We start from the raw sequence: 27294 nt of genomic DNA on the forward strand, positions 1-27294 counted from the left end.
ACTAAGCGACTGAACTGAACTGAACGTGGTGTGAGAAAGTAGTTCAGTTTGATTCTTTTGCATATAGTGATCCAGTTTTCCCAACATTTACTAAAGAAACTGTCTTTTCCCATTATATGCTATTGCCTCTTTTGTTTAGATTAACTGACCGTGTAAGCATGAGTTCATTTCTGGGCTTTCTGTTCTTTTCCATTGATTTCTGTGTCTGTTTTTATGCCAATATCCTACTGTTTTGATTACTTTAGTTTTTTTAATATAGTTTGAAATCAGGGAGATTTATACCACCCTTCTTTCTCAAGATTGTTTTGGCTATTCAAAGTCTTTTGTGCTTCCATACCAATTTTTGAACTATTTGTTCTAGTTTTATGAAAAATATCATTGGTATTTCGATAGGGATTGTATTCGATCTGTAGGTTGCCCTGGGTATAATGGTCAATTTAAATGGCTATTCTTCCAATTCATGATCACAGCATATCTTTCCATCTGCTTGTGTCACCTTCAATTTCTTTCATCAGTTTTCTGAGTACAGTTATCTTACAGTTTTATGAGTACAGGTCTTTGACCTCCTTGGTTAGATTTATTCCTGTGGACTGTAGCCTGCCTGTTCATGGAATTCTCCAGGCAGGAATACTGGAGTGGGTAGCCATTCCCTTTTTCAGGGAATCTTCCCGACCCAGGGATCAACCAAGGGATCAAACTCAGGTCTCCTGCATTGCAGGCAGATTCTTTACCATCTGAGCTGCCAGGGAAGGGTATCTTACAATTATAAAAATCCCAAGGGTCAGTCCAGCCACAGCACTGGTTCTGAAAGGGGAGAAGTCTATAGGGACTTGCCACGGCCCCAGGTGAATGTCCCTAAGCATTTCTAGCCAATAATATTGCCATTAATAGGCAAACACCAGCAGAAAACAGGAAGTTAAAGCAAGAAAAGTTGTTGAGAATGATTCTTTGATTTATGATTTGAGCACCTGTTTACATGCTGATTGAAGCCATTTACTGAAATGGAAGCACTAGAAAAAGCAGTTTTTAGTAAAATCTAGGGCATTCAACATGTTAAGCTTGAAATGCTTCTTTAAGATCTTCAAATAAGGGAACTTTACTCAATATTCTGTAATAATCTACATGGGAACAGAATCTAAAAAGAGTGACTATATGTATATGTATAACTAAATTGCTTTGCAGTACACTTAAAACGTTATAACAAAATATTGTACACCAACTATGTGGTTTAGTCACTGACTCTTATAGTATCTGATTCTTGTGATCTTCATGGACTGTAGCCTGCCAGTCTCCTCTTTCCATGGGATTTCCAGGCAAGCATACTGGAGTGGGTTTCCATTTCCTACTCCAGGGTATCTCCAGCCATTCCCAGTGGCTCAGTGGTAAAGAATCAGCCTGCAATGCAGGAGACCTGTAGAAGACTCAAGTTCAATCCCTGGGTAAGTCAACTATACTACAATACTGGAGTGGATAGCCTATACCTTCTCCAGTGGATCTTCTTGACCCAGGAATCAAAGACCCGGGGTCTCCTGCATCACAGGTGGATTCTTTACCAACTGAGCTATCAGGGAAGCTGCCACAATATAAATAAAAATTAAATTTAAAATAAATTTTTGAAAAAAGATCTCCAAATGAGACAGCAAGACCTACTAATTTGGAAATCAGAAGGAAGATTCAGTTGAACAGAAATTTAAACATTAGAACAGAAAGTTTGATTAGTCCTAGCAAAATTATGTATTTCAGTAGGATTATATTTCACAAGCAAGGCATATAAAATTTTTCCACTAGGCAGACTTTTGAAGAGTCACTGGGAAAGAGGAAGGGGGTTTGTTCCTTTATAGTACGTTATGTCTTTGTTAGACTACAGAGAGCCATGTTCTTACAAACCACCAGAACACAACCACCCCCTCACAGATCATTTCACCCCTCTTCTCCCACGTGCACTCTCATTCACGTGCCTTAAGAATACAATTTGCCATCATGATTCCAGCCATTTAATACTAACTTCCTCCTTTGGAGAGTTTCTGAAGTTTCCTGACTACTACTAACTACAAAGAATCATAAGAGATAATATAACAGACAAGGGAAATTTTTAATGCTTTGAGATATCCTAAATTTCTTACAATAAAAACTATCTCTTTGATTTTTGGAAAACACAGGCACAGATCTTTCAATTCTTCACTTCATTTCATCCCTCTTTTCATTCTTTTTTTTTTTTTTTATGTATGGGTACTCAACTCAGTCTGATTTTTCTGTATTTCTTAGTCAAATATGGATTTTCTAATCCACTTCCCCTTGATCAATGAAATACATATTCTTAAACCCTTCCTTCTCTATCACTTGACCTTGAAAAACTAAAATGGAGCTAACTTTTGTGATGATGCTGTTTGTTTTTGCTTTTGGATTACACTAACATCTGAGGTTATTTTTTTTTTTTTAACATTCAAGAAAATTTCAGGTTATCTAAACCAACATGTTCCAAATCCACATAAGGAGGCAGGTTGGGTTGCTCTCTCTCACTCTTATCTGATTTTTTATCATCACATCAGAAAACAGATATTTTAAATCATCTGAGAAATAACAAAGCAAAGTGACAATCTTTAATGTCTCCCAAAATAGAAAATCTTAGATACCATTTTGAATCATGCTGCCTGTTTCTCTTATCTTCCCAACTGCTCATAAATCTGTTATCTTTCCAATTTCATGCTTCCTTAGCCTATTATTGTGTATGACTTCTATTTTAGTCCTAGAATCATCTAGCTTCACAATTCTTTCACTTTCTTGGGCACTTACTTTATAGAACATCACTCTTGAAATCAACATCAATTCCTAAATTCCCATTCTTGGTTTTTTTACTTCAACTCTCCTATCTGGAACTATTATAAAAAGAAAATACAACCTCACTTCCACTTTGAAGTTATTCTTCTAGAAACACTAGTATGTACCCTTGTAGTGAGGCATGTGGAATCTCTTAGGTCTGTTTCCGTGAAGCTTTTACCCAAGAAATCTGGATTTATTCAGAGAAGCTAGACCTTAGTCGTTTTACTCTGAAAGACTAGAAAACTTTAGATGTGAAATTAATCTCAAAAGAAATAGTATTGTTAAAGGCTAATTTTTACTAAAGGGGAGAAAAAAATTCTAGAATCTGCATGTGTCATAACAAAAATTACTTAAATTTGGGACTTCCTTTGTGGTCCATTGGCTCAGACTCTGAGCTCCCAGTGTAGAGGGCCTAGATTTGTTCCCTGGTCAGAGAATTTGACTCTGCATGCTGCAGCTAAAGAACCACACGGCACAACAAAAATCAAAGATCCCGCATGCCACAACTAAGACTCAGCACAGCCAAATAAATAAATATTTTTTAATTATTCAAATTTCTTAAAATCCAGATGAAATGTATGCTCTAACTTCACAGTCCTTTCCCTGGTTGTTCAGCCTTCTGTAGGCTCTTGCCTCTTTTTGCCAGAGACCTTGAGTCCAAGTCAATCCAGGCTCAATTTACACAGGCTGCTCTTTCTCACATTACAGCATTTTCATCACAATGAAGAAAAATAACATAATTCCTACTCTGCAACATTTGTGTATGAACGTACTCATTAAAAAGTTTAATACAGTATTAAATATTAGATAATTTTTTAGAGAACCTAATATACATGCAAAACTTTTTTGTGGGATATGATATAATAATTTATAACAAGATGTACAGAATAAGATATATTGATATATTTGGTCCTCAACCTTCATTCGTGACTCACACACCCAAAGTGCTTATAATTTCCTGAGTGATTAGAGCAGTAGAAACATCTTTTGTTACATTTGTTTTTTGTCCTTGGTTTCTAATGTAGCTCAGCACAATAAAGGTAAAATGGGTGTCTTTTATTATTTTTTTTAATGTATATGTGTCGTCGAGTCCCTTAACAATTCACCTAAAATTATTACATCATTGTTAATCAGCCATACTGCAATACAAAATAAAAAGCTTACAAAAGAAAATTTAAAAGAAAATTTTAAAACCTTTTCAATGAGTTTATGCTAATGAAATAACTTTTGGAATGTCCCTATATAACCTATGGATAGAGGCTGATTAACAAGGGGACCAACTATATAATTAGAGTGCTGAAACTTACAGCCCCACTCCCCATCCTCCAGGGAAGGGAAAAGGATTGGAGGTCGAATTAATCACCAATGACTGATAATCAGTCATTCTATTGATACATGAAGCCCCAGAAAACCCCAAAAGGACAGGGTTCAGAGAGCTTCCAGGTCAGTGAAGAAGAATACTTCCATGTGCCAGGACAGTAAGGCATCCTCCCAAACTTCATGGCGACAGAAGTTCCTGTGCTCAGGAAACTTCCAGACCTCATTCTATGTATGTCTTCATCTGGCTGCTAACTCTTCTCTTTTAATATCTTTTGTAATAAACTAGGAATCTAGAAAGTAAGAGGCTTCCCAGGTGGCTCAGTGGTAAAGAATCTGCCTAGCAATCCAGGAGACGCAGGAGACTTGAGTTGGATTCCAGGAAGGCCCTCTGGAGGAAGAAATGGCAACCCACTCCAGTATTCTTGTGTGGAGAATCTCATGGGCAGAGAAGTCTGGTGGGCTACAGTCCATGGGGTCGCAGAGTCAGATACCACTACGTGACTAAGCACGCATGCACACACTAGTAAGTAAACTGTTTTCCTGAGTTCTGTGAGCTGTGCTAGCAAATTAAACAAAATGACAAATTAAAAATTAATACAAAATGGATGGTTTTCTAAAAGATAAAAATTATTGGAAATGACTAAGAAGAATTAGAAATCCTAAGCCTCAGAATCATAGAGGAAAGGGAAAATGTGGTCAAAGAAATCCTCTTAAATAGACAAGAGTTCTGAGAACTTCATGGACAAATTTAACCAAATTTCTAAGAAGTATATATACACCTATATGCTACGGTCTGAATGTTTGTGTCCCCAAAAAATTTACGTGTTGAAATCCTAATGTCCAAAGATGGTGGTATTAGGTGGTGGGGCATTTGGGGGGTGCTTAGGTCATGAGGATTGGGCCATCAAGAATGGGACTCATTAAAAAAAAAAAAAAAGGGACTCGTGCCTTATAAAAGAAGTTCCAGGAAACCCCTAGACTTTCCCTTCCATCCTGGGAAGAGACTGGATGAAGGATGTCACCAACACATGATCATGCTGATGCCTTGACTTAGGCTTCCCAGCTTCAGAACTTTGAGAAATACATTTTCTGTCATTTATAAGCTACCCAGTGTCCAATGTTTTGTTACAGCATTCCAAACATGAAAAGACACTATAATACAGGTAAATTTAATCAAATGGTTCAGAAAATAGAAAAGGAAGAAGAGCATTCTGATTCATTCTACAAAGTAGACATAAACTGATTTCAAACTCGCAGAGCACACACACACAGAAAAACTATGGGTCTTCCCACTTACAGATAGAAATGCTTAGAGTAAACCTTACAATGTATTTAGACTGCTGTATTCCAACTATGTTAGATCTAGTCCCTCAGCCCTCAGTATCCACTCCCACCTCCTTCTCCTTCATCATACCTAACATTGCTTCGGAGAATGGAAAGTTATGAATGACATTTTCCAGACTCCCTTTTATTTTCTTGATGCAAATTTGTAAACACCAGTTAAATTCAATAGTGTGTGAGACTTGAGAGTAAAAATGAAACAGGAGCTAACTTTCTATTGATAATAAAGGTCATACATTGTGAATTTCCAGATGCAATTGTGGCTAGACTGAGTATTCCTGTGTCCAGCCACCAGACCCTTATGGGTGAAAAGAAAATTGTGATGGGACTTCCTTGGTGGTCCCTTCCAATGCAGGAAGTGCAGGTTTGATCCCTGTTCAGGATGCAAAGTTCCCATGGTCAAAAAGTCAAAACATAAAACAAACTATCATTACAAATTCAATAAAAACTTCAAAAAGAAGAGAAAATCGTGATGAGGTTGGTATGGAGGCAAAACTCTCTGGATGCTGCAGACCCTGGGATCACTGTTACTGCAGCATGACCTTGACCTCAAGGACATCATTCAAGAATCACCAACTCAGAGAGATATAGAAGCTGAAAGGGGCCAGGCCCCACCACTGCTTTGAATAGGCAATGGACATCTCAAATGGACAAGTGTTGGACAGCAAGAGTCAATCCCAATGAACATTATCTTTTATCACAGGTTTCTTCTGCAGAATAGCTGAGTTTGTGGTTTTGTTTTTCAGAACTCTGCTTCAGCAAGATGTGAAAAAGAGATGAGGTTATGGAAGCTCATCCAATTCCAGATATGATGAAGGAAGAGGGTCACCAGGAAACTACCCCCTGTCCCCAGAAGAATGGGTTGAATTTATCACAGCCACCTGCTTGGCCTTAATCCTCCTTCAATGGCCAGTGGATGAGGAAGGTGCGTGTCTGCATTAAGAAGCAGACAACTGGACATGAACTTTCATGGTAGAAAGAAACCAGCGAGAAACGGAATGCTGACCATGCTGGACAAGCTGGATGAACGTGTGCATCTGAACAAGGACTGCTCTGTGTCCTCGCATTCGAATGAGGTCATGCTGGGAATTCCCTCTGCAAGGATCTGGCAGGACTGACATGCAGTTCTCTAAATGCACATGTTTGTCTCATCTTTTTGTCATTTATTAAAGTATTAACACACTTTATATTAAAATACTAATTGGCATACTATTAATAAAATACTAATTAATTGATACATTATTAATTAAAGTATTAATATACTATATATTAATTAATATACTATATACTAGTATTAACATACTATATACTATATTCCGAAGAAGGCAATGGCACCCCACTCCAGTACTCTTGCCTGGAAAATCCCATGGATGGAGCCTGGTGGGCTGCAGTCCATGGGGTCACTAAGAGTCGGACACGACTGAGCGACTTCACTTTCTCTTTTCACTTTCATGCATTGGAGAAGGAAATGGCAACCCACTCCAGTGTTCTTGCCTGGAGAATCCCGGGGACAGGGGAGCTTGGTGGGCTGCCGTCTATGGGGTCGCACAGAGTCGGACACGACTGAAGTGACTTAGCAGTATACTATATTCTCACCTTTATATAATTTAAAAAAAATGTTCCAAATGTGAAGAAAAGTAAAATGCTGTGCATTGAGTGCTGCTAGTGTCACTATTTTCAACTTCTGAAATACTGTTCGTGGTTTTTATTGTTGTTATTCTCATTTATAAATATATCACACTGTATTTACTAAAAAAAAAAAAAGAAAGAAAGAAAGAAAGAATCCCCAACTCTCATTAATTTAGTCTCCAATCATTTTTCATATTTAAACCTTGGGTGCACAAAAAAAATTTTAATTATAATTTGAGATTTCTAGTATACTAGCCTCTTGACATTCTTGTTTTCTTTTGTTGTGTTTGGTGTTTATTATATGAATATCATTAGCCAATATAAAAGCTAGAACTTTATAACATGTCTATGTGCTCCTGCCAATCCTGCCTCCTGCCTACCATGCAAATGTCAAATATTGAGCTTCGATTATCAAACCCTTGATTTGTTTTCACTTTTACTATATATGTGCCTAAACAATGCAAGCATACTGATTAAAGTTGGTGGCTCAGAGGTAAAGAACGTGTCTGCCAATGTAAGAGACGTGGGTTTGATCCCTGGGTCAGAAGACCCCCTAGAGAAGGCAATGGCAACTCATCCAGTATTCTTGCCTGGAAAATCCCCTGGACAGTGGAACCTGGCGGGCTACAGTCCATGGAGGCACACATCAGACATGACTTTGTGACTAAGCAGGCACACACTGATTAAAGTTATCCCCATGAACAACTCTTCATTTTAATAACCACATTTCATAGACCCTAGATTTCTCTTAATACAGCATTTGCTGGATGATATTTATAAATGAAAAATGTAGATATATGTACTTCCCAATGTGGTTTTACCAATATAAATTCAAATCAGTAAATTGTAAGAGATCTCATTTATCTACATCTCCAACACTTGGTATTACCTGTTTATTCATTTTTGCCATTAAAATGGGTATGAAATATTATAGTACTATGATCTTGACTTGCAGTTCCCAAGTTATGAGTAAAGCTGAGCATCTCTAAACATACAGCTTATTAGGTTATGTACTTCCTCTTCCATGAAGTGTTTTTTACTTATTTTTCCCAATTTTTACCTTTCTAATTATTTCATGACAGTTGTTTAGGGTTCTTGGTATTAATACTGTGCTCCTTAAAAGTAATTGAAATATCTTCTCCCAGCTCAGTTTTCAAAAATTTTTAATTTAAAAACACTATAAAGGGTTTTGATAAACACAAGTTCATAAAGAATCTGCCTGCCAGTGCAAAAGATACGGGTTCACAGAGAGATGTTATGGGGAGGGCAGTGGGAGGGGGGTTCATGTTTGGGAACGCATGTACACCCGTGGTGGATTCATGTCAATGTATGGCAAAACCAATACAGTATTGTAAAGTAAAATAAAGTAAAAATAAAAAATTTTTTTAAATAAAATAAAAGTATCCATTTAGACTTTTTAAAAAACATAAAGTTAAAGTCTTACTGTTAAAAAAAAAAAAAAGATACGGGTTCAATCCTAGATCTGGAAGATCCCCTGGAGAAGGAAATGGCAACCCACTCTGTATCCTTGCCTGGGAAATCCCATGGATAAAGGAGCCTGGCAGGCTACAGTCAATGGGGTCACAAAAGAGCCAGACACAATTTAGCAACTAAACAACAACAAAGGCTTTTAATAGACAAAATAGTACAATATCTGGAACAAGGAATGTTGAAAAGAAGTATGAAAAAAGAGAAGAAAAGAATGAATAACAAACTAAACTAAAAAAAAAAAAATTAAGGAAAGCTCATCCTAAGATTAGTGGAAAAGAGGTTAATAGAAGAGGACGAACTGAAGAGAGAAAGGCATTGGAATATACCCATGACCTGATATGATGAGAATTATCGTAAGTTACAAAGGAAATTATAATTTTACAATGGGTCTAAATTTTAAAGATGTTAGTGAACAAAGTTCCACTCATAGGTAAATCTTCTTCATCTCACATATTGATTTCCTTTTAGAATCACAGAAAACATCGTTCCAGCCCCATCCTCTCCCACCCCAGAAAACAACTGAGGCACATTCCTCTGCAGAAAAGTTGGGTTCATTTTGGTGCCAAAATCTGAGGAGAAACAAAGGTAAAAACACTTCAGTGAATGGTGAGTGATTGATTAGAAAGTACTTAGGGTTAGGGTTGAAAAAATTGGGGTTCAGGATGAAGGAACATCCCCAATGATGACTCCTTTTCTTCGTATAGCCATCCTCAAAAACCTCACATGCAGGTGGCTTCCCTGATGGTTCAGTGGTTAATACTTTGCCTCCCAGTGTAGAGGGCACAGGTTCGATCCCTGGTCAAGGAGCTAAGATCCCACATGCCTTGAGACCAAAAAACCAAAACATAAGCAGTATTGTAACAAATTCAATAAAGACTTTTTAAATGGTCCACATCAAAAAAAAAGTCTTAAAAATAAAACCACATGTGCAGATACATACTTTTGCTCTTGCTAATCTAAAATTCTCCTGGAAAATAAGTTTTTATGAAACAAGGCAAGATTTAATGTTTTAAAATCTGATCTTCACTTCCTCTCCTACACAGAGCACTTATCCTGACCTCTCTCACTTATGCACTCTTATCATATTCCTAAATCTCTCTGTTCTCATGGAGCTACACAAAGTGAGTATCAGAATGCTTGAGTCTGGGATACAAACTGTGGTAGGCTGGGACAGAAGGGACAGGACATTATTTTTTTAATTAAAAGACCTGGTACTGCTGCTGACTCATTTGACTTTAAGGAAGTAATTAAATTCTTCATCTACAAAGATAGGAATCACCACAAGTTCCCCAAATAGCTCACAAGATTGTATAATAATGTATAATTAAATTCAGGGTTTTTTAAAGCCACAAACAAATAGTATTATTATATAATTTTCCTATTAGAATTTGAACATAATACTGCTTCAGACATTTAAGTCTTATTAATTTGGAGAAATACTTAACTGAATTGTTTAGGAGCAGCAAAAGTAACAGTTAAGAACACCATCTTTGGACTTAAATAGAGTTGAGACTACTTTCTCATCTTACTAATTTATTGAACTTGGGCAATTTATTCTATTTCTTATCAGTAAAACGAGCTCTGAAAAAGAAGTTTTTATGAAATTTAGGTAAGATAATGCATGCACTTAGTAAGAACTTAATGATTGTTAGACTCTTGTTTTCAAAGTTATAGCCATTTGTATTAGCATTAATAGTTGCTGCTAACAAAATTTCTCTAATTATTTTGGGTAAACAAGGCACTAGGGTTCATTAATCTGAGTCTGCACTCACCTGACATTTTCCTTGTAAGGAGTCTGATCAATCCATTGCCAGTTGCCATTCCCTTGTGGGTCTGAGAGTCCCAGAAAATAAGAAAATGTTTTATTCAGCTGCTGGATAATGAAATCCTATGTGAAGAAAAAGAGTCACAGGCTGAAATTTCCAGATTGGATCAAGTAAGGGTTATCTCTAGCTCTGGAGAAAAGAAAATGCAGGTATGAGGAACAGTGTCATGACAGTGCTGAACAAGAGTGACGGCTAAAAACACCAACACTATCCCAGAAGGAAGAAAGCTCTGATCTATGAGTTCCCATCTCAGACGATTTATTCTCTTCTTCACCAAGAGACAATTCTTTTTCAATGTACAGATCAGTTTCTGTGCTTTAAATGTTTAATAAATTTTACAAATGTGTGTGTGTCATCTTATTTATCATTGTTTATCAGTAAAATTACATTTGGGTCATCAAAATTCAAATTTGTTTGTCTACTTTCCTAAGCAGTACTTCTCTAGGAAATAGATTTCAATATTTGCAAAAGTTACACATAAAGGAGTTCTAACTAAATTTTAACTGTAGTGTGTGATTAATTTCTGAAATTATTATTAGTTTTGACCAAGAGGAGCCAAGATGGAGAGTAGAAAGACCCCGAGTTCCCTCCTTTCACAGCACACCAGGATTACAACTATTTATAAAGCAACTGGCAATGAGAATGACCCGCAGGCTAGTTGAAAGATCTTCTGCAACTTAACAACAAACTGACTGGTAGATGGGTCAGAGACACAGAGGAGTCAGGATCCATACACCCAGATTGGTAACCCACAGATGAGATGATAATTAAAATTACAGAGATTATCTACAAGAAGCAATAGACCATAGAGTAGTTAACTGGATTAGAAAAACAAACTCCAGTGAGACTCACTTCAGTCTTAAGGACACACACAGACTGAAAGTGAACAAATGGAAAAAGATATTCCACACAAATGAAGCTAAAACGGAGCAGGGGTAGCAAAAAATGAATTTGGACCATTACCTTACACTGCATTAAAAAAAAGAATTCAAAATGGAAGACCTAAATATAAGACCCATAACTATAAAAACTGTGAAAGAAAACACAACAGAAATGTTCTATGACACTGGATTTGGCAATTTTTTTAGCTATGATACCAAAATCACAGGCAACAGAAAAAATAAACTAACAACTACATCAAACTCTAAAACTTATGAGCATCAAAGGAGATAATCAACAGAGTGTAAAGGCAACCTGTGAAATGGAGGAAAATATTCGAAAATCATATATCTGATAAGGAATTGATACCTAGAATATATAAAACTCCTATAGCTCAACAAAAAACCCCACAGACATCTCAATTTTTAGAATAGGGAGAGTACTTGAATACACATTTCTCCAAAGAAGGCATGCAAATGATCAACAAATATATGAAAAGATGCTTGATACTGCTAATCATTAAAGAAAAGAAAATCAAGTCACAGTAAAATATAATTTCACACCCATTAGGATGGCCACGACTGGAATAAAGACAAAGAAAATAATGTGTTGTCAATAAAATGGAGAAATTGGAAACTTTGTGTAGTCTTTGTGGGACTATAAATAGTGTAGCCACTATATAAAACAGAATAGTGGTTCCTCGGAAATTCAAATTAGGATTACTATATGATCCAGCAAACCCACTTCCAAATATATATGCAGATAATTGAAAGCAAAATTTCAAAGATCATCTGTGTATATTGCAGCATTGTTCAGGACAGCCAGGTGGTAGAGCTTCCCAGACGTCCATAAACGTGTGAATGGGTAAGTGATACATGCTTTATACATAGAGTGGAATATTATTCAGGCTTACAAAGGAGGAAAATCCTGTCACATGCTACAAATGGGTAAATTTTGAAGATAGTATACTAAGTGAAATAAGGCAGTCACAAAAATACAAAACACTATATGATGTGACTTGTATGAGGTATCTATAAGTATTAATTGTCAAACTCATAAATACAGAAATTAAAAGGGTGGTTTCCAGGGACTGGAGAGAGGGGGAAATGGGTTGTCACGGTCCATTGGGTATAGAGTTCAGTTTGGCAAGATGAAAAAGTTGTTAAATCTTGTTATTGAGTTAGTCAAAAAGTTCATTTGGGTTTTCCCATGAGACATTAGCTCTAATACTTTGGCCACCTGATGCGAAGAGCTGACTCTTCTAAGAAAGGACTCTGGTGCTGGGAAAGATCGAAGGCTGGAGAAGGGGGTGACAGAGGATGAGATGGTTGGATGGCATCACTGACTCATTGGACGTGAGTTTGAGCAAGCTCCAGGAGATGGTGAAAGACAGGGAAGCCTGGCGTGCTGCAGTCCATGGGGTCGCAAAAAGTGAGACATGACTGAGCGACTGAACAACAATAAGACATTACAAATACAATAATGTGAATATAGTCAGCACTACTAAACTGTACACTTAAAAAGAGTTAAGGTGGTAAGTTTTGTTATTCTCTTTCCTCAGTTTTTTAACAATTTTAATGAAAAATAAAGAAAACCAAAGTACCTGCTCTGTTTCTGTGTTGATCACCACCAAATGAGCTCCCATCCCAACACAGTTCTGCTCACTCTTAGCCCAGAAATTCTCTTCAGAAGAAATAAAGTAGCAGCTGGAACCGAACGGCTTCCAGGTACCTGGGCAACATCCCCAAATCTTTTCTGCGTTGCATGAAAGGAAAGGGTGAGTCTAAGATGAGACTAATAAGCTTAAAGGGGCATGTTCTATACATATAAAATTCTGATGATCTGTAGTCCTTTTTCAAAGATAGGTTTCTTAATTCATGTATTTTCTTTCAGTTACCTTAATTATATAATTTGACGCCATAGAATTACTTGTAAATAAACATTATTCAACATTAAGCCCTCAATATTTACTATGGTTTGCCCACAAAATTTTTCTGCATTTTTTTTTGCCAAAAAAAGTCACTATCAATATTCTTTTTCCTATTCTTCATATTCTTTATACATTAGAAGCACCAAATTCTTTCAGAGTTTCAAATGATCAACATAAGTGAGTCTGGAATTCCAGTTCTGCTTAATAATCTTGGGCAAGCCACAGAGCCTCAAATTTTTAACATTTTAATAATGATAATTATTCTCAGGATGATTGTGGGAATTATAATTATTTATCATTAGAATTCTGTCTCTACCATTTATTATATATGGCCTTGAGCAAATTCCATAACCTCCTTGCACCTCATTTTTTTAATCCTTAAAACAGAAATAACAATACCAAACTCAAGGTGAGAGTTAATCACATAATATATACAAAGCACTTTAAAGAATTCTTAAGATGTAATAATTGCTCATAAATATTACCTAGTACTAACTTTTACACAGTATCAAGCACTTAAGACTATAAACAAATAGTTCTCCCCTTTCTCCTTCAAAGCACCAGTTTGTCACTCTCCTTAGATTAAAATATCTGCAACTAACTGTAAAACTATCCACTGATGTCTTTTATATGTGTGTATATATATATAAAACTTTAGCCCATGTATATGTATATCTAAATAATATAATTTTGTTGGGTTTTGAACTTTCTTAAAGGTATTATATGTAGTCTTCTTGGACTTAATTCCTCATTCCATAATGCTAAAATTCATCCATATTGTTATATGTAGCTCTATTCTATTTGTGTTTTTTTTTAATTATGGTCAAATTATTATATATTAAGTAATGAGGAAACATTTAAAGGCTTATAATTCATTTTATAATATTATAAAATGAATAAAATAGACTACATGAATATCATTTTAATATTGGCCCCCTTTAGAAATCTATCTTAATTATATATTCTGATCACTATTAAAAATTGTCTTTTCATAAGACTTCTCAAAATGTGCCTTAACAGATTATTTTAATTTTAAGTCTAATTTGACTGACTGTTTTGTTAGTAGGGATTGGTTTTACCAATTAATTATACATTGCAAACTTTTTTCACATGTTAAATACAAATCTCCAGTTCCAAGGTTGACAAAAATACTGAAAACTGTGATGAGTAGAATTTGTCAAAAAGGCATATTGATTTTAATATACTTCAATTTCCTAACTGTTCTGAGAATAATGGACTGATTAAAATGCTTTGTAAGTATTGAACTGCTGCTGCTAAGTCACTTCAGTCGTGTCCGACTCTGTGCGACCCCATAGAGGGCAGCCCATCAGGCTCCGCCCTCCCTGGGATTCTCCAGGCAAGAACACTGGAGTGGGTTGCCATTTCCTTCTCCAATGCATGAAAGTGAAAAGTGAAAGTGAAGTCGTTCAGTCATGTCGGACTCTTCGAGACCCCATGGACTGCAGCCTACCAGGCTCCTCCATCCATGGGATTTTTCAGGCAAGAGTACTGGAGTGGGTTACCATGTAATTAATAGTCATTTGACAAGACTTCTTAAACATTTTTGGTGTACTTTCTAGAAATTGAGAAAGCAAATGACTACTGACTGAAAAATAGCAAGACTTTGCAAATTATTCCATTTATTATTCTTAACACCCAACAGCATTGAAAAATAACCTTATCAAATTCTCAGCAGACCACCACTAGAACTAGAACACTGTATGATTTCTGGCAAATAACTCTGAAAGTTTTCAAAAAATTGACTGACATCCTAACAAAGCACATTCTATGCCTATCTACTTATTTAGGTAAGTAAGGCTTATCTGAAGTTTGTGTTGCTAAAGTGAAAAACAGGAGTAGAATTGATGTTGAATTCTCTCCCATTCTAGTAATAATGTTAACCAAGTAGATACTGTCTGATTGCATTTTTCAATTCCTATTCATCTAACTTCCAATAGGATTTTGTTTTATTAGTAGTAACTTATCAATATTTAAAGTACATTTGTGATGTTTTGAACACAAGAAATTCATTATATTTAAAGCCCAGTGTTCCACAGAATATAAATATATTACCCCTCTAGATATAATAACTGCTTTTCAAAATACTTTTAGGGGCTTGGCAAGCAGAACAGTTTAAATGTGACAGGTCGGGCTTCCCTGGTGGGTCCAGTCATTAAGATTGCCTTGCAATGGAAAGGACACCGGTCTGATCCCTGGTCCAGGAAGACTGCACATGCCGTGGAACCACTAAGTTTATGTGCCACAACTACTGAGCCTGTGTGCTGTAACTATTAATACTGAAGCCTGCACGCCAAGAGACTGCACTGCACAGCAAAAGAAGCCACCGCAGTGAGGAGCCCATGCGATGCAACTAGAGAAAGCCCACATGCAGCAACGAAGACCCACCACAGTCGAAAAATAAAATAAATAAGTCTTTTTAAAAAAAAGAAAAGACAAAAGAGGACAGGCCTAGGCAGAGCACAGGTCCACTGAAAAAACTCTGACTTTACCCATGCCTCTGAACATTTCAACACCAGGACTGGGTGGGGGAAAAAATGGGAAAGATACAATATGGATTTCAATTAGGTTTTAACTTCAATCAAATGGTAATTTTGTGCTTGAACTTTCATTTTTCCTTTTCATTGTTGTAATAATTTGAAAAGTTATTGTTTAAAAATTGGGCATTTTTATTTGATAATGTGGTATTACACAACATAATTTCATCCCATAAGCTTATCTGTAACTTAAATTGGTTGTGTTGAACATCCTGAGTGGCCATAACATTAAGTTGGATAGATTTAGAGAGTGAATTTGAAGTCTCTTATGTCAGATGAATGTGGAGTTAATTTAATTAATATCCATCTGTTTTGTTCAATTCAGAGTATTCTGAAGACAAAGGCTTCCAGAAAAGTATTCTTTAAAATTTCAGTAGTTATTGTTGGAGTGTCTCCAGAAGTCAGGAGAAAGACAATCCTGATAGACTTATGTTTTCCTCCCCAGAAGGGCCAGCTCTACAGCTGTTTGACGAAAAATAAAACTCAATGTGACAACAAAACCATAGGTCAGGGAGAGTAAGGAAAATTACTCCTCAACACCCCCATGCACTACATTCTTGCCAAATACCCAAAAAATGGGGGAATTTTCAACATCTCACAGAAATATAAAGAAACCTCTGCCCTCTCATTACCTTTCATAAGTTTCTTCATAAAAGCAGAGGAGGAAATATTTAGTTCCTGAAATAGCAGGAGTTTAATGTCTATTTGGGTCTCATTACTTGGAAGGAGTCAAGTCATAATGACCACTGCAAACATGCCCTTTGCCTTTCTTGGGCTTTTGTGAGTCAGACCAGTGTTGATTCTGAATTGAACTCAACCAATTCTCTCTGTGGCTCAGATGGTAAAGATTTTCAGCTGGTAAAGAATCCACCTGCAATGTGATTGGGAGACCTGGGTTTGACCCCTGGGTTGGGAAGATCCCCTGGAGAAAGGAATGGCTACCCACTCCAGTATTCTTGCCTGGAGAATCCCATGGACAGAGAAGCCTGGTGGGCTACAGTACACGACTGAGCAACTAACACTTTCACTTACTTTCAATTCTCCATACCTAAGTTACCAGGGTTATTGTTTAGAGTAGGGGCAGTCTCACTGAGACAGGAAGATAGCAATACAGCCATTTTGAAAGGACCGGGGAACAGCCTTGCACAAAACAGCCCTTGGAAGCTAAATAGGAGCTTGAGTTTCAGAGACAGGGGTGAAAAAAAGCAACAAAACAAAAACACACTTGCAGGAATAAAAGATTGACTTTATCTCTGCTGCACTAACGAGTATACCTAGTTGCCACTAAATATTTTAACCTTATCTGTTTCTGTGCTTTCTTGCAGAAAATTGTCATGCATTCCTTTTCCCTCACACAAGCTCTTTCTGTTCCTGACAGCCACCATGGACCTATCTGCCACTGATTTTAAAAGTTTGATGGACTTTCCTGGTGGGCCAGTGGTTAAGAATTCTCCTTACAATGCAGGGGACTTGGGTTTAACCCCTCATTAGGAAACTAAGATCCCACATATGCTGTGCTTAGCCGCTCAGTTGTGTCTAACTCTTGCGACCCCATGGACTGACGACCCCACATTCCTCTGTCCTTGGGATTTTTCAGGCAAGAATATTCGAGTGGGTTGCCATTTCCTCCTCCAGGGGATCTTCGCCCCCAACCCCCTGCCCCAGGGATCGAACCATGTCTCCAGTGTCTCCTGCATTACAGGAAGATTCTTGGTAACTATGTGGTGCTGAAATCACAGACCCTGTGCTGTTTAGAGCTTATGTGCCTCAATGAATAATCAGCACAGCCAAAATGCTAAAATATTTTTTTTAATGTTTGACAATTGTTGGAAATTATCAGTGATCATGGGACAAACTCTCCTTATTGTTACAAAAGCAACTCACCCCCTACTACTTGGGGACCTGGCATTTTTCTCCCTGCCTTCCCTCTTGTGTACAAGCTGTCTACTTTAATAAAAAGCTTTGCCTGCCTAAGACTCTTGTGGAATCAATATTCATTTCTATGGTATCACTGTCCAAGGATCTGGAAAGGATGTGGTAACGCCATCCTGAGCCATGTTCTGAGATCCAAGTTGACTGTAATAAAACTGATTCTTGGAATGGATATGGGCATTATTTTTATTCATTTATTTTTGGCTGTGCTGGGTCTTTTTTTGCTGTGTGTGGGCTTTTCTCTAGTTGTGACGAGCGGAGGCTACTCTCTATCTGCAGTGCATATGCCTCTCGTTGCAGCGGCTTCTCTTGTTGCCAAGCGCAGGCTCTAGGGCACACAGGCCTCAGTAGCTGTGGCATGTGGGCTCAGCAGTTGCCACTCCTGAGCTCTAGAGCACAGGCTCAATAGTTGTAGTGCAGGAGCTTAGTTGCTTCACAGCATGTGAGATCTTCCCAGATCAGGGATCAAACCCACATCTACTGCTTGGTAGGGAGACTTTTTAACCACTGAACTCCCCTGAGCCTCAATATGGGCACTATTAATTGGGCATTTTAGACATCAAAAAGATTTTATCCATTTGGTAGAGGGTGAGGGTAATGTGAAATAAGAACCGTTAGGAATAATTTCCAGGGTGGGCTTCAGCAAATTACGAGGGTATGTTGGTAGCACATATTGAGGTCAACAAGGCTGGAGGAGGCATTTTTAGAAGGCAAGTCTAGAACCTGATATGAACAATGAACTTTAGATATACATTAATTATATCCATGCAGCAACTTTGCGTGCTGTGCTGGGCTTAATCGCTCAGTCATGGCTGACTCCTTGCAACCCCATGAACTGTAGCCCACCAGAAGCCTCTGTCCATGGGGATTCTCCAGGCAAGAATATTGGAGTGGGTTGCCATGCTCTCTTCCAGGGGATCCTTCCCAACCCAGGGATTGAACCCAGGTCTCCCACATTTCACCAGATTCTTTACCATCTGAGCAACCAGGGAAGCCTGCAGCAAATTTATTTTTTTTTAATAGAATAAACCAATCTTGAACTCAACCCTGACCTCTCTCTGAGAAAAGGGGTAGTCTAGTTAAACATTGCAACACCTTACCTGTCACCCTTGTCCCTTCACTGAAGCAGGTTAGATTTGAATGATGTGTGTGCAGTTCAGACAGCCTTTTGCCAGTGTTGCCATATGTAAAATAATAAGTCACTGTAAAAGGAGAAGAAGGATTAGTATCCTTCCGTTCTTTCACTATTGAGCCTTATGCTCTAAATCTGTGCCACGCTGGCTTACCTGTAACTGCTGCCACTCTCTTCTTTCTAAGCCAGCTTAATAAAGGCTATGCTGATTGTATATGGAATCTAGGGAAAATGTACTGATGAACCTATTTGCAGGGCAGGAACAGAGACCTGGACATAGAGAATGACTTGTGGACACACGGTGAGAAGGAGAGGGTGGGACGAATTGAGAGAGTAGCATTGACTTATCTACACTACCATGTGTAAAATGGATAGCTAGTGAGAAGCTGCTATATAGCACAGGGAGCTCAGCTGGGTGCTTTGTGACGACCTGGAGGGGTGGGATGGGGGCGTGGAAGAGAGGCATAAGAGGGAGAGGATATATGTATCCATATGGCTGATTCACACTGTTGCACAGCAGAAACTAATGCAATTATGTGTTGTGTGTTAGTCACTCAGTCGTGTCCAACTCTTTGAGACCCCCTGGACTATAGCCCACCAGGCTCCTCTGTCCATGGAATTATCCAGGCAAGAATACTGGAGTAGGTTGCCATTTATACTCCAATTGAAAAAAAAAACTGTTTAATGCTTGCTTGTATGCATTATCATGTTTGTTTTTATGCCTACACACTTATTTTTTACTCTTTCCCCCGTTAAAATTTAAGCTCTATGTTCTAGGGCTTCCCTGGTGGCTCAGAGGTTAAAGCGTCTGCCTCCAATGCGGGAGACCCGGGTTCGATCCCTGGGTCGGAAAGATCCCCTGGAGAAGGAAATGGCAACCCACTCCAGTATTCTTGCCTGGCGAATCCCATGGACTGAGGAGCCTGGTGGGCTGCAGTCCACGGGGTCACAAAGAGTCGGACACAACTGAGTGACTTTATTTACTTTTACTTATGGTCTAGGACAGAGATTCTGTTTTGTTTTGTTTTTTCATTAATTTTTATAAGAGTATGGTTGCTTTACAATATTGTATTAGTCTACTGTCCAGCCAAGTGAATGAGCCATACATCTACATATATCCTCTCCCTTTTGGCCTTTCTTCCCATTCAAGTCACTCCTGAGCATTAAATAGGGTTCCCTGTGCTATTATACAGTATGTTCTCATTAGTTGAGATTCTGTTTTCTATACCAGTTAATCACCTAGAGCTGTGATGATCACAATAATAAATAGACACTGCATTCACTGGCTATCTGCTTCTCTTCAAATTTTTTTAACTTTATTTTATATTGGTGTATAGCCAATTAACAATATTGTGATAGTTTCATGTGGACAGTAAAGGGACTCAGCCGTACATATACATGTATCCATTCTCCCCCAAACTGCCCTCCCATCGAGGTTGCCACATAACATTGAGCAGAGTTCGATGTTCTACACAGTAGGTTCCTTGTTGGTTATCCATTTTAAATATAGCAGTATGTACATGTCCATCCATAACCCCCTAACTATCTCTTTCCTCCATACTTTCCCCACCTCCTGACCCAGCAACTATAAGTTCATTCTCTAAGTCTGTGAGTCTTTTCTGTTTTGCAAGTAAGTTCATTTGTATCTTTTTTTGTTTAGATTCCACATATAAGGGATGTCATATGATACTTCTCCTTTTCTGTCTGATTTACTTCACTCTTATGACAATATCTAGGTCTACCTATCTTCCTGCAAGTGGCATTATTTCATTTTTTAAAGGCTGAGTAATATTCCATTGTATACATGTACCACATCTTTTTTATTCATTCACCTGTTGATGGACATCTAGGTTGTTCCATGTCTTAGCTATTGTAAACAATGCTGCAATGAACATTGGAGTACATGTATCCTTTGGATCATGTTTTGCTCCAGATATATACCCAGGAGTGGGGTTGCAGGGTCTTATGGTATCTCTCCTTCATGTTAATAATCCTGAAGTGAGTTTGCAGTTTATTCCAGTATTTTTTAAAAATACTGACTGCTGGTAGCTACACTTAAACATAGAGGATAAATAACAACCAAGGGGAGCCTTTAAACTTTTAGAGTCATTTTAAATGTCTCAAATGAATATAAACTTTTATGTTCAGGGTGTGCACATTGAGTAAGACCTGTTCTCTTTCAGGTCCTGATTTGATTCTTCACTCATATCCTTCTCATCCTTCTGTTATTGAAACCCTGTACTGTCAAACGTTACTACCTCTCTCTTAGCCTATGTCTCAGAGTTCTGAATACCTGTTTCCTCTTGATTACTGAAATACCTACCCTTAAACCCCTTTCTCTCTTGCACTTGACCCTGTAAAGTAAAGCAAATTCTAATCGTGGTGATAATTCTTTGTGCTTTAATGAAGACTATAAGATTGATTTACATGTCAGAAGGAGCTTCAAATATGGCCCATTTGACATAGGAAGCCAGTTTCACTCCCTCGGATTATTCAATAACTATTTTTAACCACCTTGTCAGTGAATAGAGAACTAAATTGTGGGTTAGAGAGCAAAAAGGCCTTTAAGACTTGTCACAAAATGAACTATTTAACTGGAAGCAAAGGGAACGGGAAAGAAATACTTTATTCTCTTCTAGTTCCAATATTCCACTTGAAAACTTTTTCCTTTCCTAGTGGGAAAGACTCCCACATGAAAACCAAAGACCCTAATCTAAAGTATTATGATCATAAAGGCAGTTATGGCTGTCCTCTCACTAGAGGGCTTTATGACACGTGATCACAGTGAACCCAGGAGTGAAGATGGAGTCCTCGAGGATGGCGACAAGCAACATACAATCTAGGTGAAGTCATGATTGGGTAAATGCTAGTAAAACCAGGCAAAATAAGTCTGGAAGAAGAACCAGTTATCAAAACATGGAGGAAGCAAAGAAAAGGGAGGAGGGGGGGAGAGGAAAATGAAGAAAAAACATGGCATTCCAAGTAAGAGCTAACATATTAATGCATGAAGGAGAACATACTCTAGGGAAGGGGTCCCCCACCTCTGGGATCTAATGCCTGATGATCTGAGGTGGAGCTGATGTAATAATAATAACAGAAATAAAGCTCACAATAAGTGTAATGTGTTTGAATCATCCTGAAACCATTCCCCACCCTAACCCCTAGTTTGTGGGAAAATTGTCTTCCACAAAGTGGGTGCCTGGTGCCAAAAAGGTTGAGGATCACTGCCTAGAGGGTCTACACTGAACTTGATGGGGAAGGGATCAAGGGACATAGCCCCTCAGTGATGAACTTACCCACACAGCTCACAATGAAACATGCACTGAGGAGGGCTAAGCCAAGTATTGCAATACACCAGAGCCTCACCCGGAAGCAGGATTCTGCATTCCCTGTCAAGACAGATGTAGTTACCAGGAGTTCCAGGAAGCAAGAGACCCTAAGAAGCTTAGAGCAATGAAGACATCAGATGAAGAATCTCAGAGTAATTAAAAGACTTAAATAAGAAGAGAACTTAGGGGACTCCCCTGGCTATCCAGCGGCTAAGGATCTGCCTTGCAATGCAAGAGACACAGGTTCCACCCCTGGTCTCAGAGATAAGATCCCACATGCTGTAGGGCAACTGAACCCACATGCCTCAACTAAGACCTAACACAGCCAAGTAAGTAAATAAGTATCTTTTTAAGAATAGAGAGAGAGCTTAGAAACACCCTCAAGATTAAATAACCAGGTAGTGGCTCTCAAAGGTGGAGCTAGTGGTGAAGAACCTGCCTGCCAATGCAGGAGATATAAGACACGGGTCCAATCCTTGGGTCACGAAGATCCCCTGGAGAAAAAATGGCAACACACTTGGGTATTCTTGCCTGGGAAATTCCATGGACAGAGGAGTCTGGTGGGCTACCGTCCATGGGGTCACAAAGAGTCGGATGTGACTGAAGCAACTTAGCAGCAGCTCTCAGGTCTTAAACAATCCAGACAAAACTCATTCTCAGCCAAAGGTAATTTCCATTTCCTTCTTCTTTCTTCTTAATAGTATAATCATCTGTTGATTTCCCCATCTTTCTCAAAATATCTTTTCTGTCTCTTACTGCTCATAAACCTCTGTGGCGTGTGGTTTCTTCCACTTTCAAGTGAGTCTGGCCTCTGAGGAATCATTCTTTGAGTCTCCCATGACTCCACAATGTGGTCCAATCTCTTTCCCATCCATTTGTCTGTTGTCTACCTCGTCTTTCCAGATGACTCATCATTTCATCACACACTTATACCTTCCTTTCTTGAATGGTGAAAAGGAATACTTACCTTCCCGCACCATTCTGTGAGCTCCCTGTGCTCAGGAGGTCCAAGAGCCTCTTTCTCTCTCTCTCTCTGAAGATGTTACCCAGAGCTCTGGCTTCATTCAAAGAAGTCAGAGCTCAGAGATGAACTGCTGAACACTCTGATGTGACTAAGAGACATCCAATATAAAGGGCACCTTGAAAGAAGAAGTCGCGGTTTGGACTATAGATTCCAGTGATTTTTAAATAGTGGGTAAAATGAAAGAGAAACTGAGAAACCTAGCCTAAACTGTTCATGGGAACTTCAGCAAGAATACTCACATCATTCGTTCACTTTCTGACAGAAAGTGTCTCTCTCTGATTCCTACTCAGAACAGAGTAGGAATCTTTAAAAAAAATTATTTGTAAGAGGTAATTAATTCAGTGGTCCTTAGCCAATTTGGGGGCGGGGCGGGGGGGGGCTTTCCTTGTGGCCGAGTGGTAAAGAATCTGCCTGCCAATGCAGAAGACTTGGGTATAATCCTGGGTAAGGTAGATCCCTTGAAAAGGAAATGGCAACTCACTCCAGTATTCTAGCCTGGGAAATCCCATGGGCAGAGGAGCCTGGCAGGCTACAGCTCATGGGGTCGCAAAAGAGTCAGACATCATTTAGCAACTAAACAACAAGCCAATTTTTACATTGAGTTTTATGTAAGACTTAACCCATGTGTTTAATAGTGTCCTAGGAAGTGAGCAAAAGTCTGATTGAATAGATATGACTTAGATAACAAGGGTTAATATAATAAATTACATAAAGAACCATGGACATTGTTTAGGAATATAATGCAAAGTAGAAGAGACTGGAATCTATCTGTAAACGTGATAAAACATTCTTATTACATCAAGACCAAGATTGAAGAACATTTATTAATATATTACAATCTCCTTGATTAAGTAAGGAAGAGCTTGAAGTGGTATAACATCAAGGGTGAGCTTTATTAATTTCTTGTTATTACTCAAGGGCTTAGGGATCCCTCCTCACATACAGTTTCCAGAATGTAGAGTTTTCTGTTAACATTACATATATCTCCACAATCTCAATTGAGCAACCACAAATACAAGAAACAAAAATCAAAACTACCGTGGATGTATGACTATTGAACTGAGCAGGATTTGTTTGTTTTTCGACTGTGCCATGCAGCATGTGGGATCTTTACTCCCGGACCAGGAATCAAAGCCATACCTCCTCACTGGGAGCTCAGAGTCTTAACCACTGGACCACCAGGGAAGTCCCAACTCAGCAGGACTTTTTAAGTAACAGGATAGTTATCAATAATAATGAAAATAGACATTGAGACTAAGATTAAAAACCCACAAAAGTCTCCCCTCCCCCAGTTAGTTTGGAATGCAACAAGTCATAATGGGAGAAGTGATCACAAAATGTCACCATCTGTTTCCAGTTCCCCTCAGAAATGAAGAAACATAAACCCAAGGATGAAATCATTTCATCATCCAGAAAAAGAATATTCTCCTCAAACGTAGAGAAAAGGGAACTGCATGCACGGTTGGTGAAATGTAAATTGGTACAGTCACTATGGAAAACAGTATGGAGATTCTCTAAAAAACTAAGAGTAGAACCATATGATCCAGCAATTCCACTCCTGGGTATATATCCAGCAAAAATAAAAACTCTCATTTTAAAAGCTGCACTGTCAATCAGCATTGGATCTGATTGACATTCATAGAATATTTTATCCAAAATGAAAAATACACATTTGTCCCCAACTCACATAGAATACTACCAAGATAGGCCACATTCTGGTACATAAAATACACCTTAACAAATTTAAAATAATAGGAATTATACAATGTCTGCTCTCAGCCCACAGGGGTATCAAACTAAAAGTCAGTAATAGAAGAACAACTGGAAAATCCCAAAATACTTGGAGATTAAACAACACACCTCTAAAAGACACAAGAGTCAGAGAATAATTTTTTTTTAGCCATGGGGAGGGCTTTCAGGGTTTTAATTCCCCCACCAGGAATCAAACCAGGCCTACCGCAGTGAAAGAGCCGAATCCTAACCACTGAATCACCAGGGAATTCCCCCCAGTTTTTACAATTTTAATTACATGAAATGAAATGAAATGTATCAAAATTTATGGGCTACAGCAAAGGAAATGCTTAGAGGAAAATTTTATACCATTGAAGCCCTATATCAGAAAAGATGAAAGACCTAAAATCAGTAACTTAAGCTTCCACCTTAGACAACTATAAAAACAGAGAAAATTAAATCCAAAGTAAGTAGAAGAAAAATAAATAATAAAAGTGAGAGTAGAAATTAATGAAATTGAAAACAGCAAAACAATAAAGACAAGGAAACCAAAAGTTTTTTCTTTAAAAATATCAACAAAATTATTTTTAAAATCAACAAAATTGATAATCTCCTAGCCAGTTAATGAAGAAAAGAATGAAAGAAGACATAAATTACCAAAATTAGAAGTGAAAAAGGAGTTATCATGAATGACCCACACAGATGTTAAAAGAATAACTAAGGAATATTATGGGAAAAGCCCACATAACTACATGCATTATAGAACGTGTGTCACTTCTATTCGTTGCTATAACACTTCTCAAAGCAGCTTACAATTAGCATTCTTATAAACATCTTTGTTAGACGTGCACTTTAACACTCCCCTGCATGCATTTCAGGATAGTGATCATGTCTATTCACTGACATAACAGTGGTCTGAACTCAACTTGCAAATTGCATTTTGGTTGTTGTTGTTTAGTCACTAAGTCACGTCTGACTCTTTTGAGATCCCATGGAGTGTAGCCCACCAGGCTCCTCTGTCCATGAAATTCTCTGGGCAAGAATATTGGAGCAGGTTGCCTGCCATTCCCTTCTACAGGAGATCTTCCCCAACCCAGGGATCGAATCCAGGTCAATTTGCCTGTAATGCAGGCAGATTCTTTACTGTCTGCAAAATGAGGTAGTCTCTTTGGAAGACAGTCTGGCAGTTTCTTACAAAGCTATGCATAATCTTAACATAAAATCCAGCAACTGTGCTCTTAGATATTTACCTAAATGAGCTGAAAGCATGTTCACACGAAAGTTTGCACATGAATGCTTTGTTATTGTTGTTTAGTCCCTGAGCCATACTTGACTCTTTAGGGATCCCATGGACTGTAGCCCACCAGGTTCCTCTATCCATGAAATTTCCCAGGCAAGAATACTGGAGTGGGCTGCCATTTCCTTCTCCGGAGGAATTCCCAACCCAGGGATCAAATCCAAGTCTGCATAAATGTTTACAGCAGCTTTATTCACAGTTGTCAAAAACTGGAAACAACCATGATGCCCTTTGATAGGTAGGTAGATAAACTGTTGGATCTAACATCTGTTGGATCATTGGAAAAGTAAGAGAGTTCCAGAAAAATATATACTTCTGCTTTATTGACTATGCCAAAGCCTTTGACTGTATGGATCACAACAAACAGTGGAAAATTCTTCAAGAGATGGGAATGCCAGATCACCTGATCTGAACCTGAGAAATATGTATGCAGGTCAAGAAGCAATGGTTAGAAGTGGACATGGAACAGACTGGTTCCAAATTGGGAAAGGAGTACATCAAGTCTATATATTGTCACCCTGCTTATTTAACTTATATGCAGAGTACATCATGTGAAATGCCAGGCTGGATGAAGCACAAGCTGGAATGAATATTGCCAGGAGAAATATCAATAACCTCAGATAAGCAAATGACACCACCCCTATGGCAGAAAGCAAAAAGGAACTAAATATCCTCTTGATGAAAGTGAAAGAGGAGAGTGAACAAGTTGGCTTAAAGCTCAACATTCAGAAAACTAAGATCATGGCATCTGGTTCCATCACTTCATGGCAAATAGATGGGGAAACAATGGAAACAGTCACAGACTTTATTTTGGAGGGGCTTCAAAATTACTGCAGATGGTGACTGCAGCCATGAAATTAAAAGATGCCTGCTCCTTGGAAGAAAAGTTATGACCAACCTAGACAGCATATTAAAAAGCAGAGACGTTACTTTGCCAGCAAAGGTCCATCTAGTCAAAGCTATGATTCTTTTAGTAGTCATGCATGGATGTGAGAGATAGACTATAAAGAAAACTGAGCACTGAAGAATTTATGGTTTTGAACTGTGGCACTGGAGAA

General features: G+C 38.2%; 1 protein-coding gene and 1 pseudogene across 1 annotated transcript; one reads left to right on the forward strand and one right to left on the reverse strand.

Annotated features, from left to right (window-relative positions):
• The first annotated feature begins 5822 nt into the window (after nt 1-5822).
• On the forward strand, nt 5823-6717 carry LOC120858773 (annotated as a pseudogene).
• A 2001-nt stretch (nt 6718-8718) lies between these two features.
• Nucleotides 8719-23365, reverse strand: CLEC6A (C-type lectin domain containing 6A). The gene is made up of 6 exons (XM_040235078.1): nt 23152-23365; nt 22152-22244; nt 18824-18925; nt 12910-13061; nt 10374-10489; nt 8719-9170 (listed from the first exon to the last, which is right to left on the reverse strand). Exons 1-6 carry the CDS (start codon nt 23162-23164, stop codon nt 9026-9028), a joined length of 621 nt encoding a protein of 206 aa, XP_040091012.1. The 5' UTR covers nt 23165-23365; the 3' UTR covers nt 8719-9025.
• Between the last annotated feature and the right edge of the window lie 3929 nt (nt 23366-27294).

This window comes from Oryx dammah, unplaced genomic scaffold, assembly GCF_014754425.2.
Source record: "Oryx dammah isolate SB20612 unplaced genomic scaffold, SCBI_Odam_1.1 HiC_scaffold_29, whole genome shotgun sequence".
Taxonomy (NCBI): Eukaryota; Metazoa; Chordata; class Mammalia; order Artiodactyla; family Bovidae; genus Oryx; species Oryx dammah.

Bases quoted from the DNA above. Each gene is read 5' to 3' on its own strand.
- CLEC6A (XM_040235078.1), bottom strand. The intron at 18,926-22,151 runs GTAAGTTCATCA...CTCCTTTTACAG, and splicing joins TTTCATTGTGAGCTGTGTGG to TGACTTATTATTTTACATAT. The intron at 10,490-12,909 runs GTACTTTGGTTT...TTCTTCACATAG, and splicing joins TCAACACAGAAACAGAGCAG to GATTTCATTATCCAGCAGCT.